The sequence below is a fragment of the Microtus ochrogaster genome, unplaced genomic scaffold (genome assembly GCF_000317375.1).
Source record: "Microtus ochrogaster isolate Prairie Vole_2 unplaced genomic scaffold, MicOch1.0 UNK128, whole genome shotgun sequence".
Classification (NCBI taxonomy): domain Eukaryota; kingdom Metazoa; phylum Chordata; class Mammalia; order Rodentia; family Cricetidae; genus Microtus; species Microtus ochrogaster.
The window spans coordinates 381,197-407,088 of record NW_004949226.1 but is presented as its reverse complement, the minus strand read 5'-3'; the positions used below and the strand labels follow the sequence as shown (position 1 = coordinate 407,088).

The window sequence follows — 25,892 nt, the reverse complement described above, 5'->3', positions numbered from 1 at the left end:
CCCAAGATGTATTCAACTCTTCTGGAGCTTCTGGCTGGTCTTTGTGTACCAGCATGCTAATCCCATGATTACTCATGCCTCTTACTTCTCTTGGACTTCATCAGTATTCTGAGAATCTTGTCTTCAGTCTGGCCTATTCTGCTCCAGAAATCTTTGAGCAGTTGTCGATTCTTACATAGTTTGGTGGTTTGAATAATGACTCCCATAGGTTTATATATTTGAGTATAGGATCTTACTCGGACTTTTTAGGAAGAATGAAGAGGTATGGCCATATTGGAGAGGGTGTAAACTTTGACTTTGATGTTTAAAAACCCTGGCTCAGGGCAGTATTACTCTTCTTGCTTCCTGCCTGCAGGTCAGGATATAAATGCTCACCTACTGCTCCAGTACCACACCTCCTTCCTGCCTATCTCCATTTTCCCATCAGGATGACAATGGACTAATCCCCTGAAACTGTAAGCAAGCGCCTAGTTAAATACTTGCTTTTTATAAGCTTCTTTGGTCACGGTGTCTATTCACAGCACTATAACTAAGACACCTTCCATATTTCACTTAGATGTTGGAGTTTCCTGGGAAAGAGACACTTCACATGTGACACAGCAGCATTTATCATCCATCTCACCCTTAAGTGGTTAATATGCTTGTTCCTCAAAATACATGAAATATGATTAGTTAAGAATAATTCATAGCAAAATTACTAGGCTATGCTATTTTGTGGACATCTCTGATAGCTTCTGGAAGGCAGTAATCACATGTAATTATTTTTGCATTATCAGAACATAACCAGCAAAGTGAATTAGTCAAAGTAATTGTTGAGTGAATAATCAAAAGATTAACTCATTCAAAAAATTTTTAAAAATGAAACTGATCAAAATGAATGTTATGGAAACGTCCATAAATTCAACATGCACTTTAGAGACCCAAATAAAATTAAGTATCTCCAGAACAAATTCTATGATTGCTTAATTAAGTAATCTCCAAATACCACTGATTTGCAAACAATCCTTTCATGAGTGTTGTAGAAATGGTCCATAAGCCCAAATATATTTTTCATTTTTCCTTGTTAGCGATCACATCATACTATTGTCTATGTGTCACATCACACATCATATGTGCTTGCGTATATATATATATACATATGTATACATATGAATACACACATATTACAGCTCGAACATACATTTCATTCCTTAGGGACATAGTAACATAATTTCCCTGAATATAGGTTTTGGAATTGAAGGTGATGACTATGCCATCACTACATATACAGTCATTTAATTTAAATTTAAGGTCAGAAAAATAGAAATCGATGTTTTGCTTGTATCCAAAACTTAACATGCTAGACAAACACTAGACAACTGACCACTAAAATGAGAATAGGGTTATAATAAAATATGTATAATATGTTCAAACTCCAGCATATATATATATACATATATATATATATATATATATATGCTTATGAGTTCAAAAGCCAATGCATCTCCCAGAGGAATAAAAAGACAAGCTCATTTAAACCAATACAAGTAGTTTGACGTTACTCCTGGAAAGCACAGATTGTCGGTACAGGCTCCCCCATAACTCGGAGGACACGATGAACAAGGCACGCCTACTTTGTATGGTGCTTCTCCAATCCAGTTACCCCTAGGGCGAAAAAGGAAAAGATGACATTAGTGCTGCTCACTCACCCCAGAGTCAGATGACTTCCACACACATGCTCACACACTCCTGACATGTCAGAAGCATATCTTACAAGGCCCTGAAAATTACATTCTTGTTTTAAAATTTTCCAAAACACATTTTTATTCCATATTTCTTGTTTTTAAAACGCTTTCTATGTGAATAAATGAAGAGAATCTAAACTGACAGGTAAGTAATAAAGTCCTATTTACAATTTCTGGTGATATTATAAGTCATGGACACCAGGTCCAGTTCGCCCACTACATTTGTCTTCTACTCTAGCAGCATTCGAGGGAACAAGGTCAGACCCCAGTTCCATTAAATATGAGAGAAGAATTAAATAATGGTTACAATGCTCATAAGATTTATTTTAAAAGTTAGGAAAATTAAAGATTCTAATCTTTATAAAACCAGGAGCCAACTATTCTCATAAGAGAGTAATGGCTCATAAGCAAAAAAGTGATTCTCAAATCTTTTTCCACATAGAAAACCAAACCAGTCAGATTTTAGTTGATGCTCTTTGAACTTTCATGGTTTGAGTACATACAACTACTTGATTGGTCCTTCTTGCTATGATGACACAATGATTACAGTAATAAAGCTAATTCTCTATGCAGAATATCTGAGCAAGGCTATTGCTTCTGGGCTTTTGTACTTTACGTTGTAATAAAGGATGACAATAACTTATTTTCAGTATCAGACTACTACAAAATGAAGGAAATTAAATGAACAAGTCTGGCTCTCAATGCTAAAACCAGGGTTCAGCACAACAGATCTCAGCATGCATTTAACCTAAACCACACCTGGAGGTGACTGTGAAGCACACATGCAGGATATAAAATTAGAAAACCACTCAGTTGCGAATTTCGACCATTTCCAACATACGAAAGTATACACAGTAAAAATTTACTAATTAACTCTTCATATCACAAACTGAAATGGAAGTTTAGGATTCCCCACTTCCACTTAATGGAGTCTACTGTCTGCCTGGAGGATCGAATTCCTCTCCTCGAGGGTCATTTTAATGACATCATATGCCTATCTAGAAGCACTCCAAGCCTCTCCTCCTATCATGTGACTCATATGTTCTCATCTTCTCTTGAATCTTCCCACCCTGTAATAAAAATATTTTCTCTCACTATTTATTAACGCAAAGATATATGAAAACAGTATACGGAATGAGCCTGTTATATAATTTTACATTTTCTACTTATTTTTAAAATATTTATTATTTTTTAAGTATTTAAACTCTCAAGCATGTGTTTTGAAAACAAAATCCAGAACTGAAAGTTTACTATGTGTAATATTATCATGTTACAAATTTCTAAAAAAAAAGAAACCATACTTATTATTGAATAGAGGATAATAGTGTTCAATAGTAAGTCAGTCAATTCATATATCATCCATTCTTTTATTTTTTGTTCAAATTAATTTATTTACATATTGTCTGTCCTCTCTTTATTTTTCTTTCTTTCTCATTTTTCCACTGAAAGTGTTAGACTATAGAAAACTTCAACTGGAAAAATAATATTCACCCCCCCCAGTCGAGATTTTAAGTCTTAATCACCTATGATTTTTATTAAGACCAGAAAATATTAGTGTTTTTATTAAGACTATAATACATTAATTGTATAATACATTTATGTTTTTAAAGACCATCATACATTAATGTTAGTGCTATAATATATTAATGTTAGTGTAATGCCTTATATTTGGGGCCTATAAATCAATCAATATTATTAGGAAATTTTATTATTTGGCTGAAATAAAGGAGGTAAATGAATTTTTAAAATCTATCTTTGATGATCTCTTTAAAACCTGGCCAGTTTCTCACAGGGAGGAATGATAAATGATTAATAAGAGGATAACAAGCATATATGGTTAAAATACAAACAATGCAAGGTTTAGCTATCTTTTGAAAGATATTTTCCAGATTCCTCATTGCAATAATTCTGAAGGAAAATCATAAATTTTATTTTTTAAAAGCAGGATTGGCCCAAGCCCACCACCATATCAATGAGTCTTGTGGTTACTTATGACATGTTTTTCCCCTTCCTCCATGTTTTGGAAGAGCTGGAGAAAATCTTTGTCTAAGACTCACTTTGGAAGGCACCACAAGTATCATAAATCCCTTCCATATTTGACACTTATTCCAAATGGGAAGAGAACTCTGTAGAAATATGGGGAAAAATTTCTCATCCTCAGAGTTACAGCTATCAAGAAGGCCTTTTATTAAGTGTTAGTAAGTGTTTATTGATCTTTTAAAGGAATATTCAAAAATATAACTAGATTTTGTAATCTTCGACAAGTTAGTATTTTACTTATGTAAGCTAAAGAATTATGATACTGAATAAATTTTAATCTAAAAAAATGAGAGAAGTAGGAAAAGATCTTTTCCAATATGTTTCTTTCCTGGTGAAATAGGTAAGTCAACATTCTGGTATTGATAATTCAAAATATTGTGCTGGTAACAACTCTCGAGGATGCTTTCTGATACCTTTGATACTGGTGTCAATGACTACGAAACATAGTCTTACACTTAATGTAGCAGAGCAGTGATGGCAAGGAGAACTGGGTGAGTTCAGGTGTCTTAATGTGTAAACCTTACAATTTTAACCCTGTCATTTTTCAGATCTGTGGGGATGATCATACTATGGGAATGTAGCATAGGTGAAGGTGAAGAAGTACTGCAGAATATATTTACTTCTATATCAAAAATATGCCCATCTGGCTGCTGATATCTAACATTCAGGCTACAGGAAGTGGAACTCAACTTGGTACTTACTTTGGAGCATAGTTGCAGACCAAGTACACTGCACGTCGCCACACAGATCCCCAGACATTCATGTTTTGGCAAGTATGAATTGCACATCCTATTCTATTAGAAGTGGCCCAGACCATCTGCAAAAGTAAATCAGTATCTTCCAAAATTGCTTAAAAATTCAACAGTCATCAAAATAAGAGAAAGCATTTTTTAAGATAAGAATAAAAACAAACAAACACAGCAGTTGAAATGACCTGTGTATAATGAGTGCACATGGGACCAAAGCATCGCATAGGACACCGAGGGTTGCAATCCTGGGGGTACGGAAAGGCATAATCTTTTACTTCGTCATACCATGGCTTGACCAGCTGGAGAATAGAACGATATCTAGATGTCAAGAGAAAGAGCAAAAAAAGAACTAAGTAAGCAGGAAGCTATTTAGTGAACTTGTCTTACACCATAAAAGTGTTATGAAATTGTTCATTATAACAAGCTCATCTCCACTCCTGAAAATTACTATCCACTCTCTGATAGAGCTCCTCAATCCTCCTGAAAAGACAAGCATGAAAATGCCCAATAAACCTTCATTCATCCAAGTACACGCTAGGCCATTCCAAAACAGAAGAACACAAATTATTCAAGAAGCATCGAAGTCTTATTTAATGCATAAAAAATTACTCTATTAGAATTTTATTAATAATTTAGATTTATTAGAGACATGGAAATATTAAAAATACTTTAACTCCAATGAAAGTGTTCATACGAATGGCGCTATAAAAATGTTGGTCATGATATTCTACAGTAGAAGGAAACATTCTGTCAGCAAAAATTTTCTCATTGTTGCGCATACATACATGTCTGTGTGCACACTTATGTAATGCAGATTTTTCTCTTACCAATTTATTAATTAATTGTTTATATGAAATTATACACAATGATGGGCATATAAACAACCACACATAGATGACTTCTGCAAAATTATGGAGTTTTTGTGTGAATGGTATTGTGGGACAGGACACATCATGCACAATCCTTTCTAGAATTCAGCAGAGTTAATGACAAATACAGATGGAGGTAGCATCTTCCAAAAAAAGAGAGAAAGATGATCTTATTAGGCCTTATGGACTAGTTGTATAGCTTTTTAAAATCAAGTTATTCATAAGCCAAACATCATTTCCTGACTCACAAAAATCAATTGGAAATTGCTCATACTACTTAAAATTGTTACCTTTACCATCTGTAGGGTCTATAAATAATGAAGTATAATCATGTGAATAACTGTTTCCTACCTTCCAGTTCGGACAGATAGATTTTGACCCAAAAATCTCAACAAATAAGAAGGTCCATGGTCCCAAATGCAAGTAGCTGCCCAGGCTTCAGCAGATTTTGCAAGATTTTCATCCCAGACCTGTGGAAGTTAAGTAATCCTTCAGTTTTGCTGAATTTGTTTTAATAAACAAAAAGAAAGGAAAGAAACAATGATCCTGTTTTAAGGAGTTCCTTCAATTCAGGGTTCTGTGATTATTGTAGCTAAAACAAAGTATTAATCATGAACTAAGCATAACTATAATAAAATAACTTCAAAGTTTTATAAAGAGTGCTATGTAGATAACATATATTATATTTTAATCAAATTAAAAAATAAGAAAGGAAATTAGCGGAGAGTTACTAATATATATATATATATATATATATATATAGTCATATAAAGTAGGTTATTGTTGTTTGAAAATGCATGCCAAAATTTGTATGACTCTTTGATTTCATAAATGTTTATATTAGTCACTATGCAGACTGGCATTCCCATCTCAATAACTGCATAGAGAGGTCAAGCAAGCCAGCAATGTAGGTGTGTCAACAATAAATTACCTCTGTAAAGATAGTCAATCAACTTTCTATTAAAGTTATGAAGCCACAAATATCAGTACTTCTACACAAAAGTCATCTTCCATAAATTGGTATAGAATGTTAAACTAACAAATTTAATGTAAAACTATTTTACCCTAGTACTTAAATAAACATTACAAAGATATGTTTTTCAGCTTTAATGGGCTTATCAAACATTTGTTTATCCATAAAAATTAGTTAAATATGGATTTCTGAACTATTGTCTGTAGTTTATTGAAATATAAAACTACACAATCAATTCACTAAAAGGTGATATCATCCATCAACAGCATCTTTTGAAATATTAATCATAGTTATTTGAAAAATACATGTATATATTATATATTAACATGTACTGTTCTTCAGTTTTAAAAATACTTTATTACAATCAACTTATGAATCAAATATATGAATCACAGCATTTTACATATAGCACTGATATGAAACACAGTGGTCTTGTGTTTATGCTTATTTATGCTACTGAGATCAATGACTGGGGGCTCTCATTCATCATCTATCTGTCAGTTAACTCAGTCACAAAACTATAACACTGGAGGTGATGCCATCTTCAGATCCACAGTCTCATGATTTGGATATACATAAGTAGTCCCGGAAGCAGTGCCAAAATGAACTATATGGTACTGGCCAGTGACTGACCAGCACTACTGAGAATATACACTCTACAAAAACAATTCAAAATATTCAACAAATGTCTTTTGTTCACTGTGTGTGTGTGTGTGTGTGTGTGTGTGTGTGTGTAGTACAGTGCTGATATATGTGTTGTATATGTATTTTCATGTTTATGTAGAGAGTGGACATGCTCATATAGAGGACAGAGGTTGATACCCATTGTCTTCCTTAGTCACTCTCTACCTTTTGATTTGTTTCTTTGTGTACACAAGGTTTCTCTGGACCTGGAGGTGGTCCATTTGGCAAGAGTGAATGGCTAGCAAGTCCCAGAGATCCTCGTGTGCCCACCTTCAGAGCTCTGAAATTTCAAGCCCGTGTAAATGCACCTGACCTTTTTATGTGGGTTCTGGGAAATGAGATAAGGTTAGTCTCCATGCCTCCAAACCATCAATCCCCCAGGTTATTTTCATCCTCTGAACTTGGAGCTAGCAAGTTAGCATTGAGTTGATCATAAATAGGGTAGATAAGCTTTGAATTAAATATTTAAAATGGGCTATTCTGTTTATTAATAAATTAAGAGTAGCTTGAGCTAAACAAGTATCTTGAGTGTAAATCACATGCAACTGAAACACTTAGCCTAAGAAAAGAAAACAGAATTCAAACTGATGTCAACTGAGTATCTGGCAGAGCTATGACCCTGAGAGATAAGAGGAAAATGAAAAGAATGCAGGATCCTCTTCAAGTTGGGAGATCCTTTGAACCTGACCCAGAGATATAAAATTGAGACAAGAAATGGTGCTTCATGGGAGAGAGTTGGGAGAAATTTCTTGTCTTATATAAGTCAGAAAAATTGATGATATTAATACAATACAAATAAAAGGCTGTCTTACCATGTGACCTGTTAGGAAGTATTCAGTGTACTAATAAACAAACATGGGATACAATGGCACCTGTGACTGTGTATTTGTGTCCAGCCAGTACTACTGGCTAATAAGAAACCATGATCATTGGAATGTAACTCTATATAACTGTAGACTTGTTTGGAGATATTTGTTTTTAATTCCAAACTATGAAGTATGGAAGTGCGCAAAAGGACAAAATATCTTAAATATGTGGAAAGGGTTATCAAATCAGGCAAAACAATGAAACAAAAAATAAATTATTAAATCTAAAAATAGAGTTTAACCATTTAATTTTCAAGTGGTGGACATTAAATAAATATGTGTTTTCAAAAATATCCTACATTCATGAAAAGAAATCCCTTCCTAAAAAACAATAAATTGAAGCTAAAATTAAAGAAGAAATAAGAATAACAATTTAGAACACCATAATCAACCTTGGAAAAACTATTGTGTATAGTGCAATTGTTTTCAAAGACAACATACTAGAAATAACAATATCCCATTGAAATTTTAGAGATAGATTTATGATTAGGATATGGATAAGGACACTATCATAGAAACAAAATGGTAGACAGCATGGAATATTCTAAGACATTTATTTTTGGATATTATTATGGGCATCTCTTACATATTTGGATTGTTTTTTGTCATTTTACCATTTTCCACAGAAAATGTTTTATTTTCTTAATGACCAGGGTGATCTGATCCTTTGTGTTAGATTGGGGAGAAGGTGCTGACTTGCAGAAGCCATAGGCAAATTAAGTGATGATAAAATTATTCCTCTGGAGGGCAGTCAAAGGCATCAACAGAGTTCATGGGCATTAACAAACTCATTTCTGTTTTAAAATTGGTGAACTTGCTTTTATTGGAAAGGAATGTTGTGAAATGCCATTGAAGGAAACTGAGATGAACATATAAGAGTCATCGTTAAACTATCTAGAAGGCTAGCAATGAGCCTTGGATCAGCAGTGGAAGACACAGGTGGGATCAGAGGTAAAGATGGGCCCTCAAAGGGTGGATTCAAATTAGTCATTAGATGAATTAAACAATATTTCAAGGATGATACCTTAAAAGATCAGAATGAGGCAGGTAAAATAAATAAATTGAGCCAGCATGTGGCCTCCTGTAGCCTCAAAAACACCAAGACCTCACAGTGTATATAGAACTCTCTAGGGAAAGATGAAGACAATGGGAAATGTCTTGTGGATATTGCTTTATTTTTTGAGCAAGATCTCATTATGGAGGTTAGCACCATCCTACCAACATCTCCTGTGAGCTGCACTACCACAAGAGGGTTTGTGGAGATGACTTGATCAACAGCAAGATGCACTTGTTTAGGGGCTGGGAGCTTGGATATTACCAGTATTTATGATATGCTTTTATTATTCCTATTATGTGAATTTGAATTGTTTCCTTTTCTCTTCATGTCTATGGGTGGTGGCAAGTAAAGAATGATTGTCAACAGTCTTTAACTCAAACTTCAAGCAAGAAAAATTTCAGATTATATTATGTCATATAAAGAATTCCTGTTTCTGAAATGTGAATGGTAAAAGTTTGCTACTTTTAGTACATGAAACACATTTCCAAGTAAGGATCATTCTGTGTTACAGACATTTCCTGATGATAGTATCCATGTATTTTCAAAAATCAGGAATTAAATGAACACTGAAGTGAATTGTGTGTTAATGTAGAAATTATCCCTGGAAAAACCTCTTTGTTTTCATCTATTAATCCCTTCCTTGTCTCTTGACAAAGGTGTGGAGATTTGATCCACATACTATAACCTCAGCTGAGTCTCAAGTCCTGAACTATGAGCTTTTATTGTTCTTAAAGCACCTCTTAGAGTTTTCTCCAAAGTAATGCTTCTAGAATATTCTTGGGATTTTGGAGAAGGGATATGTAGCTCTACTTAGACCTTTTGAGACAAATTCCTAGATTAGAGACATTGGATGAGCATACATGTAGTACCAACTTTAATGTATTAACTTTATTCACCAGGATGGCATTTTAAAGCAAGACTTCAGATGGAACATTTCAGAAAAATATCATTCCAAAATCCCAAAATTATAAGGATAAGAAACTAAAAATCATGGCAACCCCTTTTCATCAAGCCTAAATTTAAATGTGTATATGAAATCTGTCAATCATCCAAAGATTGGTAGAATTATCATAAGGCAATTCACCTATATTATTTTCCAAGTATAGACAGTACAAGAATAATTTTATTTCATGTTTTAAATTATTTATTATACTCTCTGATATCCACAGGGGAAGTACATGTAAGGAAATTTGCTATCCAATGAGCCCAAGAGCAGGAAAGGTGAATAGAGAAAAAGTAGCCTGTACTGCACTGCACTGTCGTGTGCTGTAGTGCATTGCTGTTTGAAGCATGTTTGCTGTCTAATAGAGCATTTGGATCAATTGTTAAAAGAAGAGATTTATGCTCTCTGAACTCTGAATTTCCATCTCTAAATAAAGAAATTTGTCCTTATCTTTCAAGAGTGTGATGAGAGTAAGTTTGATACAGAGACTAAAGGATATTTATCATATCTAGGACTAGAGTTCACCAAATAATATGAGTTACTATTGTTGGGAATTTAGAAACTGTAGTAAGGCCAAGGGGTTGGGGAGACACCTGAAATGGGAATTAGTTTATGAATGTCTTTCATAAATTCATCAACCATTAATCTCTACTAACCAGCAGTCCAATCGAAAAAAAAAAACAGAAAAGGCCTGAAGCCACTGAAAAATTAGCAATGTAACTGTGTAGAAAGAAGGCACTTGCTCATAAGAACAGTAACATTGGGCAGATAACATTAGAGACTATTTTGGAAGTTGTAAGAGCATTTTCCGTCCTTGAAGCATTGTTCAACATCTGCTTTTTACTGTAAAGTTTGAAGGTATTGTTGATCATTTAGCAATGACCCTACTCTTCAGGGTGAGGGGGTGGGGTGTTATACACCACTTGTCATATAACAGTGAAGTTTAGACTGCCACAAGGTTTTTATGAATGGTCCATTTCTTCCATTGATTAAATGTCACAATATATTAAAAATGGATTTGTTGATTGTGAGCCTTCCCTGACATACCCATGCAAATCCCAGATCATGCACTGCCTCAGAGTAACCTCTCTGGCTACCGGCTGCCCACTAAAAAATGGTTTCCAAAGAATACAAAGAGACAGATTTGGGAAAGTGTTCATGTTTTACTAAATCATGAAACATGAATTAGTGGGAAAATATTAAATAATATTATAAACATCTTTATAGAATAGCATTAAAAATAACATCCTTAAATAAAATCTTTGTTTGGATTGATTGCTGTGAATTTAAAAAATTTTCTGAAAAGTTAATTCCAAAATCAACATATTGAATATCCCACCTAGTTTTGTCTAAATGTTTGTCATTTGCTTTGAGCACTATGAATAACAGCACAGGAGCACTAAACCATTGTTTAGGATGCATTTGTGCCAAGCCTTTTCTTAAATGGCTTAAGACATCCGTTTTTATCTTCCCATGTCCCTCCTCCAATATAATCCTTCAAAAGTTCCCAGAGACAATCAAATCCCTCAAGTTTATAATCACGGCATGTTCTTGGGTTCTTGTGGTACAGTTTTCGGATATACTAAACTCGCAATACCAGATAGTCTGCCTAGCAGATTTCTATATTATTTTTAGAAGTCCTTTGATTGTTTTCCCAAAAAATTCTTGTCCCAAGTGAGCTGAAGTAGCTTGGCACCAACTAGGTTCTTAAAACAGATTTGGATTAGGGTGGCATTTTCTTGTAAACATTCTTAAGTAGATTCCTATAGACAGACTCCAGTCCAGTTTCCATGACACTCCCCTACCTGCCTCACAGAGAATGCTCTGTTCCTCCGCTCAAAGTGCATCCCCATCCCACATTTTCTCGGTGGAAGAATGCGCCTATGAATCTTCTCACATCTTATCTGCTTTTCAACTTTCATAGCCATGCTCACCAGATGACAATCCCCTGTCACTTCTCGGCACCCTAAAATGTGTTGTCTCTTGTGTTCTCTGACTCAGAGTAACACAGTTGTCCCTCTCAAAGACGGAGACGGCTCTTGACTGCTCCATCCTGTAAATATCTCTCTGCAACTTCATATGAATCACCCTTTATGACCTGATTTCCAAATATTTCACAGCCCCAGCTTACCCTGTTGCCTCAAACATACTTCAGGTTTCAATTATCTCTTACCAACCCTGTCATGACAGACTCTGACTGGGCGTCCTGTCTCCACCACTGCCTTTTTCCATTCCTTCTTTACCCCACGGCCAGAATGACCTTTCTAAAATTCAAATACAATCATGCAATTTCCCAGATAAAACCTTTAATACTTCCCCTGAGCTTATTTTTTTTTACCCACTCCCTCCCCTCCTCCCACTCCTTTCACCTCCTCCCCCACCCCTATCCACTCCTAAGGGAGGGTAAGGCTTCCTATGGTAAGGTTAACACATTGCTTTGAGACAGTACCAAGGCCCTCCCCACTATATCTAGGCCCTCCAAACAGAATGGGTTCCCAAAAGCCAATACAAGCAGTAGGGACAAATTCAGGTCTCACTGCAGATGGTCCCACAGTCTGACGCAGACATACAGATGTCACCCTCATCCAGATGGCTTTGTTTGGTCCCCCTCTCCTTATTTTTTACTTATTTATTTTGGTATAATAGATTTTAGTCTAATATTTAGCCACATCACTTTTGGAAGCTGGCACTACTCTGCCACCTCAGTCCATGCATGGGATAGATCTCTGTACTCTGAAAGTGGTCAGTAGTTCCCTGCTTTGACATGTTGCACACTGCCTTGCCCACTTCCTTGATAGACATACTGCTTCTATCTGTGCCTCATTGCTCCCCACTCCAGGATACTGCCTAAAGTGGAAGGAGAGACTGTTCCTGCCACCCCATAGTCATATACTCTAACCAGGAAAGCCACACATTTCTTAACTGTGGATTGTGGGACAAGATGGGACACTACATCCTATAAAGCACTCAGAAGAAACACACAAACTTACTCTTTTACTTTCTAGTTTGTGGACAAACATCACTTGCACTGAGATTGCAGCACTGAGTGCTAGGAATCACAGCCACCCGTTAGGTTGCCCCTTTGGTACTCACAGGTCCTCTTTCTGCCCACTAATGACACGGTTCAGAATCATGCAATTTTAATATCTTTAACATGTCCACTTTTTACATTCTCTAAGGAGAAAATGTTTTTGCCTTCAGATGTGGAAAAGAGAAATAAAAGGACATAAACTCCAAGGTAGGACCACCTTCTTTGGTGTTCAAGTAACCTGCAGCAGATTGTGTCTGGGAAGAAAGCACCTACAAAATGTGTCTGGTCTCGGCTAGAAGACCAGACACCCTAGTCCCTATCCAGGAGAGCAAAAATACTGAGCCTTTAATGTGCTGGCAAGTGCCGTCCTGTCCATCAACATGCTTAGGCCACTGCTTCCTGTCAGTGGTTCTTACAGGCCATCTAGAAGCCATTAGAGCACTCATTGAAAAGCATTAGAAGGGACACAGCAAAGTTCATGTTTTCCCAATAAAATCAATTAAGTTATACTTTCCAAACAAGAAGAAATGTGCTGCCTGGCCTATAGCATTGCTTTTTTAACAAAAAAAGGGGAAGGATAGACATCAAAATTGTTTTGGAGAAAGGATCATATTGTATATTTCAGCCTAGGCTAGTACTCCCTGCCTAGCCCTAGTTAGCCTTGAACTCAGCAATTTTCCTGCCTCAGATCTGACACCATAATGTTTAGTCAACTTCAGAAGAAAGGAAACAATAGTGGTTTGAATTATCCACATTCTCTTCCACATAAAGCCTAGATAAATTAAATTAGCATTTTTCTTTATTCCCAAGTCACAGATTATCATTCTAGGCCAACAATGTGTTGGCCTTTTCTGAGGTTGGATTAATTGCCTCATTCATTCACTAAATCATGCTGTTACTTTACTACCTACTACTATTTGGTAATAGATATGTTTCCTTTTCCAAGAAGAACACAAGAAACCTTTTGTATTTAGCTCAGCAACTCAGATTTACCGGCAGCAAACAAACATAAGTCATATGATAACAGAAGTGATTTGAGCTTCCTGAGATATCATTGCTATTTTCTTTCCCAGCCCATTTCTAACATAGCTATCATGTTGTCCGTAACCTGTTTCTCTGAACATCCCTACCATGTGTGCTGCAGTTCAATTACGTCCTTCTGCTTCTCCAGTGTATAGAGTAACCGCGCTGTTCTTTACCCTTACCTAAAAGCCAACTACTGCTCCTCAGCATTCACCACCTCCTATGTATGCTGTGACCTCCTCATATGGAAAAAGCCTTCTTTCTAAGATGCCTTTCTGCCCTTGATCTCAAATGGCACACTCTTCCTGATCCTTTTGCACCAGGCCTTTGTTGCACCTCCTAGGCATCCTGACTGGCTGCTACCTGCTCATGGCTTGGGTCACCCCTGGCTTTGCTTTCTGCCACAGCCATCACACCTCTTGCAGAGCATCAGTGTCACGTTCTCCTCTTCCACAAAGGTCTTCACCATTTTCCAGCTGGAGATTTTCAGTTCCACCCCCAACTCTTTCGCCGTGTTTGTTTCATGTTTATTACAGCAATCTCCTACAGCAGAGCATTATGCTTGGTGGTTTTACTCCCTATTTGCTTTGTTTTTACTGTGCTGCTTATACTTTAAAGACAAAGATTTTTATCTTTGGATCCCTTCCTTTCATGGAGAGGTTTCGGTTGTTTTTCTAAATTAATGTACTCAATTGCTCTGAATCAGAACATCCTGCAAACTGAACTCTGTATAAGTTTTGCAAATTCATTCTTTGGGGGATAATTTTTATTCTAAGAAACTAATGTGGCTTGTGGTTTAGAGTCATGGTTTAAGCTGCCCTTATGAAAAATGAAAAGCAGCTGGTGTCCAAAGCTCCCTGGGAATTAGTCAAGCAGCTAATTGAAGAAAGGGAGCTAAGAGTGCAAAGGGTGCACGTGCACAACTTACGTTCTATCTGCATTGCTGCTTATGTAAAGAGACTCTGTTTTAGAAAACTAAGTATTACACATAAGGTGTGTTTTGTTAAAGTCACAGGCACTATATAAACATGGTTTATAACCATTTTGTGAAAGTAAACCTTGATGCTCAAATTTCTTTTGTATCATTTTATTGTACACAGTCTAAGACAATTACTTAAAGAATCTGATGTTAAGAGGTTTAAAGGATTTAAAAATATTTGTTTTATTTCAAATGCGTGGTGAAATATCATGATGGGAAAATGCTAAAAGAATAATGGTATCAAAATTGGTGTTGTTTATAAACATATAACAATTAGGGTTTCGTCTAAATGTAATAAATAATAGGGGCTCACTGTCTTTACACAAAGAGTTTCAAAACTCAATAGAGAAATGAAGGAGAACAATCATTAACTTCGCACCCTGTAGCCCTAAGGTTAGAGAGTTAGCAATAAGTGCCCACATGACTGTTTGTCAAGCTTGGTTGTGATATGAACATAATACAGACATGGAGGCGACAGAGAGCATAGCACCTCTGTGGAACGATGAGGTGCACATAGCTGTGGATATGAAAATGTCCTTGAAGGAACTGTATTCTAATACAAAAGTCTTGAAAAGGGTGGAGGATGAATTAGTTAAGGAGGATGGATTAGTTAAGGCCACCTCGGACAGAGAGAAACTGGACAAATGGCTCAGCACATTGTAGAATAAAGGAACTCCAAGGCAGTTTAACACAGTTAGAGAGCACTGAGCCAAAGCCATTTTTTTTTCTGCAGCAGATACTGGAGAGGATGATTTGAGCCTGCAGCGGGTGACTCAGAGAGCAAATATTTGTTAGGTAGTGTAATAACATACCTTGAGTTTCCGAGGTGTATGCTACAGGTTAGGAACTGATCTAACTTCCCAACTGATGCCAATTCAAATCAGTGTTGTCAGTTCCCACTGAGATCCAGATTTCCACCTAGCTTAAACACTGAGTCATTCGGAGTACCTGCTCTAACCTCCAAGCTCCCTATTAATATATGCCTGCCAATGAATTTCACCACAAGGCACCCAACCAAAGCAATAATATTGATGGATTGAAACATAGGATCATAAAAGTGAGAAAGTGAGGCTATTTCTAAACTTCTCCGTGTTCTCTGCCTCTAGTCCTCTGCCCTGCTCTTTCCTCTGTGATTTCCCTCATCTGTGAATAGGAATTCTCCTCCACCTGTCCCAAGACCATACTCTCCAACAATCCCAGTGAGCACCTCATCCTGGACATGAGCTTTATCTTCATGACCTCATTACTTTCTAGCCTGCTCTTGCCAATTCGCTTATCTGGTTTGTTATTTTATTACCATCCAGAGGCCAAGGAGATTTGTTGTTTTTGTTCAAGAATGTGTGCTAGTGGCTTAGAATGGTGCCAACATAAGATAGATGCTATGTAAGTACTGAATATGTAGGCTTCAAACCACAGATTTTCACATGGTCCTTGTTTTGCTTTATAGAGCATAGTGTTTTGGCTATGGTTTTTCATTGCATTCATTGAGCTAAAGAAGATTTGTGAATATATACTATATAGTTATCCACTGTGTTGGGTTATCACAAAATAAATCAGATGCAAAGATTCTGATACCTGAGAAGAAAGCAATGAGAGAATGATAAACAGAACAAGTATAATTTACAATCTTTTCTGGAACTTTTCTGATAAAATATTCTGATATTCTCAGAGATATCCTTCAATGGACGTACACTGTAGTTTATGAATGAAGAGACCCCATCCCAGTATCAGTCTGGACAGCATCATTCTTTGGTCACACCATCTGGGTTTAGTCATTAACATTTCTGGGTCTACATGATTTCACTTGGAAAACTGTGATCACAATCCCAACTTCAGATGGCAAATGTGGGTTATCAAATGAGGTCATCAGTGGAAACAGTTTGCATGGGCTCCGGCACGAAGAGACAATTAAATAAATGCATAGGGAGTGATGTATTCCTTGATAAGAAGATTTTTTTATTCTACCAAGTTCTGTGTTCTGCCCATGCTACTCCTGGTGACCTCTTTGACCTCAATATTCTTAATGTAGTGAGTTACATTATCCCATTATTTATTGATTGCTTATTTTGTACACTGTTATTCCCGTTAAGGAAAAGGACCGATAGGCAAAGTGGGTCTTAGAGCCACTGAGGAATTTGTGTGAGTCCATAGTGAGTGACTTAGCTATGATCTAAACCAAGAGGAGCTTACTACCAAACCTGGCTCAGCGGTCATGATCTTCATTCAAGGTTTTTTATCAATATGATCATAGTCAGAAAGCACTCCCTGACCTTGTAGGCTAAGTACTGTTCCTTTCTGAGCTCACACAGACCTCAGTTTTTACTTCTTTCACAATCTATAGTAGCTTTTGAAACATATTTGCTCCTCTGTCTAAGTGCAGCCCTCCTGCATGTGGGCAGCTGTTTCTGCTTTTAGAACTTGAATAAGTTCTCACTGAGTCCCTTTCACAGAAAGTTCAAAGAAACCCATTAAAGTTTAAAGAACAACTCTGTACCTGTGAGTTCTGATCTTATTTCGCTGCCCTCAACACATACAGTCCTTACAACAATCCCTTATGGCAGATGCTGACTGCCTTTTTATTTTAGAGAAGATGAGAGCAGAACACACTAAGTAAAGCATTTATGCCACCTAAAAGGACAGGACTAGAACCTGAACATTTAGACTCCAGCATCCAAAATCTTAATCATACCCAAGATAATAGCCAAGACTGATTATATTCTTTGTTAATTTAACAAATTCTAGTAAAGGTCATTTTAAGACTCTAAATTAGACTACTTTCATGAACTATGATTCCCCTAGATTTATTCACTATGTCTATGTTTTTTGTGACATCTATCAGTTGGTCAGGTACAAACAACCTATTGAGAAAAAGCAAATGGTTCTAGAGCTGACACCTATTGGTGGCCTTCATTGCATTAAACAAACTCCACACTGTGATCTCGTAAAGTGAAACCCTTTAAATCATAAGTTTGCATGACTTCAAAAGCAAAAATAAAGCTTAGCCAGACTCGTTCCTTTTAATGCCAGCTTAATATTTTTGCTCTCTAAGTAAAATGATTTAAACATAGTCTATTTTTAAGAGCAAGCAAAGAATGTGTTCATGGCAACTTGGAACTGTGTGCAAGTAAGTGTACTGGCTTCCCTCTTATCTGAAGGACTAAGTCTTAAATCACAGGGAAGCAAGAAAAGAGCCAAAGTGTTCTCTTAGAATACAAATAGACAGTGGGGGTGAGACCTTTGTCCAAGAACTGGGAGAGTCACCTCGCCAGGAATAAATCAAACACATGAAACCTTCAATTTCAAGCAAGATTCTCAAGAAATGTTTGAACTGATAAATATGACTTTTAGATTCAGAAAACACAGAAAAAGAGCCCCATGAAACCTGCTTGGAAAGATGACTTTGCAAATGTGGGCAGTCAGCATACCCCATTTTTTTTTCTCCTTATAGAAAATGTGGCTTGACAGGATTATGAAACTCACAGAAGAAAAGCCTATGTACATCCCCTCCCCTGTCTCTCTCGCATACATTAACTCATGAAAGAACACAATGTAACACTTGGGAGATATGCTGAAACCTTTCCCAAGATCAAGTACGTACCCTGTACCTCTTGACATAGAGGCACTGTAGTCCATTTCAATCCTACTACCCTAGAAATTACAATTTCTCACTCAGAATTCAAGAAAGAAGGATTCCTCTTACCATATATTCCATGTTTGCTGCTGGTGGGAACACTTTGCCCCGAACTTGATTATGGTAATCAAGAATGGCGATCATGTCATTCTGCGAGATGTAGCGCTTCCGCCTGGCTTTAGGGATATCCGCAGACTGTAGTGGCGCGCTCAGGGCTGCTTCAATATCAGTGAAATTATTGGTTGGCGGGGATGAGTCAGTGGAATTGAGTAAGACGACGGTGCTTGCTTCACAGAAGAGGGACAAAAGGATCGCAAGGCTGACTGCAGAAGCTGCTATCATTTTGAGGGGTGGAAAAGAGTTCCCCAGGTTTGTTTTGCTTTAAAGCAAAAAAAGTATAGAGTTAGGGTCTTTAGAAAAGCAAACAAACAAACAAGAAAGAAAACAAGAAAAAAAGAGCCATAGTTTAATGGAGTTACAACGTCATCACTTGGGAACATAGCTTGGGATGATACTCTCCCAAAATCTAAACAAATATCTCTTGAAAAGAACACTACGGTAATTTCTACACTATGTAGAAATGTGCTGTGAATCAAAGCCCCGAAGAGAAACTTTCCAAAGCTAGGAAAAAAAAAAAACTAAACCACGTGACCACTTATCCTTAAATGAATGGAAACCTTTTGCCCCTTTGCTCCAAATGCCTGAACTGAAAGCTATATTACTGCATGCCTGTTTCCAGTCAGGAATCTTTAGCAATGCAAGCTGACCTTGAGACAGACAAGGAAAAATACAGGTAGCCACACAAAAAAAAAATGTGCTAATAATATGTTCCAGGCATTCTATACACTGAATGACAGAACACACAAAATCGCCCTAAGGAAAAAGAAAATGTGAGTTTCTTTACAATAATGCATGCAATAGAATCTAGTCGAGCCAAATAGCTTACCTCTGCACAGTTGGAAAATGAATACACTGTTCCTCCAACAATGTAAGGTTCTTTGTTAAGTTGTAGCATGAACTTGTGTAAAAGGAGTGTGTCTTATTACAAGCTCTCAGAGAGCAAAAGCCTGCTAGGTTTGAATGCTGCTGGCTACAGAAGCAGCTAACAGCTTTTATATGTCAGTTCGCAGAGTCCAGAAAGGGCAGGCTCTCCTAGGGTCTCTCAGCCAAAATCTAAGGGGAGGGGTTTGGGACAGAGGGAGAGAAAAAAAAAACAGTGATTGGGTGGCAACTTTTTTATGTGGGTGGTGAGGAAATTGAGTCACACCCACAGCTTACAAAGCACAAACTGTAAGACACCCCTCCCCCCTTTTCTCTGAGCGTCTACCTTTTCTGTGAGTGGTTAATTTTTCTTTCTTACTATTCTCTAGCTCCTGGCTCCCATACCAAAAAGAAAGGGAAAGAAAGAACCGGGGTGGGGGGAACTGAAGGACCGAGAGTTCTTGAAAACACAGATGGCTGAGTAACAAGCAATACATTTTTATTTTATTTTATTTTTTTTTAGTGGCAGCAAATGACATAGCAGCTGAAAAAAGCAGGAAGATATTAAATCAAGAGATCAACTCACACAGTTAATCTGGGTGGCCACAAAAATTATTCAGGAGGATGCCAGGCAAGTCAGTAGTAGCCAAACTATAGTATATGATGTTAGGATAATAGATGCCCCAGTGGCTGTGCTCTCTGTCTCCATGCGGTTTTATTCCTATAATTTATATGTTCATGCTCCTCTCATGCCATCTTCCCTCAGTTTTTTTTTCTTTCTCCAAAACAGGGCAGGCAGAAAATTACCTGACTTCTACCTGCCGTTTGTAAAATGGGAATTGGCACTCATGGAAACTGACAGCAGCCAAGATAACATGTTTCAGGTTTAGTAGCATATAGTTAAAACCTTAGACAAAGAACAGCTGAGCTTCTCCAGCAGAATATTAGACAGTGCATTGGAAGACCACGAAGAACCTAACAGCAGCAGCAGCAATCAAAAGAGACTTGCTAAGATGGCACTAGAACAAAATCCGTGTCTGGCAGAGACAAGAATGTAAATACTACTATAATCTGTAATAAAAAGATCCACCATAAAGTTATGGCTCATTTTCTCATTAACAAAATATGGACCATTTCCAATCAGTCAGAATGATATTCTGAGAAACATAAACTGTTCAACCTGCTTATGGGACTGTCCTCTGCATGTTTCTGCAGGACAAGCACCATGTGAATTCACAGCCATCAAACCAATGAGCATGTGGCGGACTGGACTGGGAGCCAAGTTTCCTAGGGTTTGTTCCCAACCAGATCACCCACAGTCTGCTTGGCCCAATGGTTGCCTTTAACTCTTTGTGGGTAAATTTGAATTTTAAAATGACAGGGATAACATGTGCACTCTTTGGTGAGGCAGACTTAAGTAGTTTTCTAATGAGGGCAGTTCATGATCTGTATCAGATCGGTGATTCAGCCTGAGTGAATTGTGATGAGATAGCGAGGGTAAGTATCAGAGTTCAGGTTTTGATGCGGTTTGGACTCCTAACTAAAGTGAAGTCAGTTTAGGAGAACTCAAGTTGTAATATTCAGAAGTTAAAACAATGAATTCATAAGCACAGTGAAGTTGAAAAATCCACAGACTATCAAGTATGGAAGGTGACAGGTAGCAACAGAAAGTAGAAAACCAACTAGAGATCACGCTCAGAGCTTCAAGACTTTAGCAGGAGCTGTCCAGTGAGGCTCACAACCCATCTGAAAGTCCTGAGATTGCTGAATCTCTGTCCCCAGCCTTTTTGAGAAACTAAAGTCGGCATAGGATCCTCTACGTTTTCTACATATCTGTGCTTAGATGCCCAGCGTAAAGAAAGGTAATAGGATTTCAGTGCCTGCACAACAAACATGAGCCTTTCTTTCTCCAAAGTACCTTTCTTAAGAGTCTCATTTTAAAACAAACAAACAAACAAACAAAAACACAACACCAAAAAAAAAACCACCATTGCACTCAAGATCACCTTCTTTGCCATGTGTTCAAAGAGGTATTGTCCCCTGTTAGAGTTTGGCTTGGCAAAGTTCCAGAGAGGTGAAAATATGAACCCTGTGAAATGTGTCTAAACCATAAATGGATTTCCTCTAAGAACTGGAGGGTGGAGGAAAAGGAAAGAAAGAGAATTTTTTTATTGAACCTAAGTAGGAGATCACCGTTTAGAGCCCAATTACACAAAGGCAAAGCTGATAGTTGCTTCATCCTGAGACCCTGAGGCATGTCAGTGATTTCAGATGTCTTTCAACACACATGGATTGTGCTGTGGAATCTTTGACTATTAAGAAAACCCACAAGTCTACGGAACTGTAAGAGAAAAGACCTGTGGGAGGAGAGCCGAGAATTCCGCTCTCAAGCAGACATTTTGCCAGAAGTTTTTGAAATACTTTGGAAGTGATTTTAATTTTAAAATACTTGCAAAATGAAGAGGCATGTATCCAAGTTGTCAGTAAGAGAACTATTAATGAACAACTAACAGTGAGGCGGTTCTTTGCAGAGCTCTTCTTGAAAAGGACCAGTGATGTGTTTTGAAACCTTTGGGAAATTCTTTGCCAACAGGGACAGAAGTGGAATGCAGTCATATACTGAAAAGCAATATGTAGGCAATCAGAAGCACCTTGAAACCTGTGAGGAAATACTTGGGATCCCAAAATCAAAATCAAATTTATTATTGGTGGCCTTGAGTGGCATACCTGCTTGGTCAAACTTGTATACAAGTGTGTGTACACAGTGTACAGCTTCCGGGCGGTGGTGGCACACGCCTTTAATCCCAGCACTCGGGAGGCAGAGGCAGGCAGATCTCTGGGAGTTCGAGGCCAGCCTGGTCTACAGGAGCTAGTTCCGGGATGGGCACCAAAGCTACAGAGAAACCCTGTCTCAAAAAACAAAACAAACAAACAAAAAAACAAAAAACACAGTGTATAGCTTTATCTACTTTCCTTCTCTCTTCCTCTTCAAAATCTGTTCTATGGACTAGAGACATTGACCTTACCCAGGGAACATATTAGAAATGTGAAATTTAAGGCACCATCCAAAGCCTTCAAATTAGAACCTTATATTTTCCAGGTTTCTCATATTATTGACATGCATATTAAAATGTGAGAAGTACTAGCTAGATTCCTTTGTTAACAGGAGTGCAAAAGATACAAGCATATCCACTGAGCAAACAATGGCAAAAGTCCATTTATCTGTTCACAAAGAGATTATCAAAGACATTTCAAATATGCACATATTCTTTAAAGAGGAGAAACAAGTCAACCTCTGTTATCTATAAAAAAAAAGCTGATGAATCAGGAAGTGTCTGCCTATAGCTAATACCAAGAAATCAGTAGTGATCAGAGTCCATGTAATTGCTGTATAAGCCACATTCACTCACACATCCATTTATAACTTGCCTATAAAAATTACCCTCAGTATCTTTATCTCATACTGGTATATTCACTTTATAGTTTATATTTCCCACTCTGGTTGTCTTCATCCCACCCTTTCTTCTGTGATGGTTAATTTGGGTCCGCAAATTGCCTGGATTAATAAATAGCTAGCAAAAAATGTATGTTTTGATTCTCAATCAATAAGTTATTTATTTCAGTGTTTTAGTAGACACTAATCCCATCTTCTTGCAAACAAAGGGAGAAGCCCAACTGCTCTAAATATAATTAAAAGTAATGAGTCTTTGTGATATTCTATAATGGTGTTTTCATGTGACATTAGTATGTGAGCTGGTGGCTGAGTAGGGAATTTCCTCCCTCAGTGTAAGAACTCAGACATTATTGCTCTGTGACATGGGTTGTCAGAACTACTGTTTCTCCAGCCTTTGTGCTCTGTTCCTCACCCCTCATTCACTTTCTCATACTCCATGGCCTGGAGCTGCCAGCTGTGGACTGCAGATTACATCATAGGCTTCATTGTTTGTCCGAATTTGAGACCTAAATACAGCCATGTGATTTATCATGGCTCTCTATAGACAGACGATTCTGTTCCATCTGGTCCTGCAGCTATTCAATCCCAAAGAAACGCACAAAGGCTTATGTTAATTATAAACTGTTTGGTCTATTAGCTAAGGCTTATTACTAACTAGCTCTCATAACTTAAATTACCTTGTAATTCTTGTCTCTGTTTATCCACATGACTTGGTCCCTTTTCTCAGTGCAGCATTCTCATCTTAATTCCTGTGCATCTGACTGGTGACTGACTTTCTGCCTTTCCTCTTCCGAGAATTCTCTTAGTCTGGTTGTCCTGCTTATACTTCCTGCCTTTCTATTGACCAATGAGCATTTTATTAAATTAATATGAGTGACAAATCTTTCAGTGTATGGGAACATTATCCCACAGCAGTTCTCCAGCTTGCAGACAAACTATCAGTAGACTTATTTAAAAAAAAAAAAAAGATTTATTTATTTATGTATACAACATCCTGCCTCCATGTATGCACACCCGAAGAGGGCACCAGATCTTATTACAGATGGTTGTAAGCCATTATGTGGTTTCTGGGAATTGAACTTATGACCTTTGGAAGAGCAACCAGTGCTCTTAACCACTGAGCCATCTCTCCAGCCCTATCAGGAGACTTCTTAGTCTCTAAATCAATAAGTAAGCTCCCTGATAAACCCCATCATATATCTTATAGATTCTTTCTTTAGAGAGTTCTCACTAAATGTCTTTCTTTTAAAAAAAAAAACCTAATGATTTAATCCATATACATGTATCTTGATATTGTTTCTCTATTGCACACAGAGTTAAATTCACGTATTTTACCTGCCTTACAAAGACTCAAAGGATGTAAATCAAAACATTTTAAACCTAATTTTCTATGGTTATCATTTTTATTTCTTTTTCTCACCATTCTTTCTGCCACAATTACACATAAGCACTCTCTTCTCTGGTAAGGTTACTGAGATACAAAACCCATGTGTGGCTGTGAATTCAGTGTGTGGTAAACTTCTTAACTCAGATAATGCAATTATTATCTATAACAATATACTTTACAATTTAGTCAATAGTAAGATGCAACAGTGTTACACTATTAACTTTAGCTAAGATATTACTTTCTTATTTACTATAAATATCATACCATCCATACTCATCAGCATATACTTATAACTGAATTTTGGTAAGAAGCTAGCTATTACTCCTCACTAATATATCAAGGATATATGTTTGGAATAATTTCATAAAAAGTAAAGACTTTGCAATAATGGCAAATTTATTTAATAATTTAATGTATTAGACATTTTTATTTGTAATTTTAAATGTGTTGGATTCAAAATGTATAAAATAAACTTAGAAAATACTGTCAAATTTTAAGTCTTCTGTTTTATTATTATTTATAATACATAATTCAAGATATATGTAATAAGGTATAATAAGCTATAAACAATATGCATATTATATAGTTAGAATATTTTTATCAACTTGTTATTCATATAACTTTATAATCATAATAATAACCAAAAATCTATGTTTTTTAAAATAAATCAATCAACAAATACATATAAAATTATATATACCCATATATATTACCCAGGATTATAAAAGCTGATTGCATGCAGCATTTATATTTTAACTTGGCATTACCTCCTTTATTTTTCTTATAAAAGGTGATAAGGAATAAAATATCATACAGTGATATCTGTGTGATCATTACAACTTGTATGTTTCACAAATTTCCCTCTAGTCAATGAAGTTATGTTCTTTATCTAAAGGGTAAATGAAGCATAAGAAACTAATAGTTTCTAGCGTGCTTGAGCTAGAAGTTTTTATTGTAAGAAGTTCTAAAAACATGCTTCAAGATCATGCTTTTTAGTCCCAAGGTATAGCTTGATTCTAGAGTAAACAATGTATTGAATTAAATAATAAATGACAGTTCTTTAATCAAATATTGGATGTGAGACCAGAATAAAACCGTGTGACAAAGACAGAAAGAAGAGCTGTTGGAAGGGATACTTGTGGGAGTTGTCTAGCAGCACAGAGAGCCATCACTCAAGATTAGAAGTTCCAGGGCTTCAACATAGCGCTTTCAAGGAGGAAAAGTCAAATTGACAGATTTCATGGCATTTACAATATGCTGATATTGTGTTAGAAACTATTGTGAGACAATGAGAGCATAATAACTGAAGAGTATGTGGATATGTGTAGATATTTATATGTGGGTGTTGGTTTATATCACCTCGTATGCATATATAAGTTATTAATATTTATCACTAATTACTGACATTTTACTAATAATTACTAATTTTTATTAACTGCAATATACTATTATAATTATAATATACAGAATGTATATTATATATACTAAGAATTACTAATAT

General features: G+C 36.6%; 1 protein-coding gene across 1 annotated transcript; it reads right to left on the bottom strand.

Annotated features, from left to right (window-relative positions):
* Positions 1-1,508: 1,508 nt before the first annotated feature.
* Positions 1,509-18,911, bottom strand: Pi15 (peptidase inhibitor 15). The gene is made up of 5 exons (XM_005371785.2): positions 18,639-18,911; positions 5,734-5,852; positions 4,699-4,831; positions 4,466-4,581; positions 1,509-1,644 (listed from the first exon to the last, which is right to left on the bottom strand). The coding sequence occupies exons 1-5, from the start codon at positions 18,909-18,911 to the stop codon at positions 1,509-1,511; spliced, it is 777 nt and encodes a 258-aa protein (XP_005371842.1).
* Between the last annotated feature and the right edge of the window lie 6,981 nt (positions 18,912-25,892).

Coding starts and splice junctions, on each gene's coding strand:
- Pi15 (XM_005371785.2), bottom strand. CDS start 18,911: ATGATAGCAGCTTCTGCAGTCAGCCTTGCGATCCTTTTGTCCCTCTTC. Junction 4,582..4,698: donor TGTGCACTCATTATACACAG/GTCATTTCAACT, acceptor TTACTTTTGCAG/ATGGTCTGGGCCACTTCTAA. Junction 1,645..4,465: donor GTCTGCAACTATGCTCCAAA/GTAAGTACCAAG, acceptor TTTTCGCCCTAG/GGGTAACTGGATTGGAGAAG.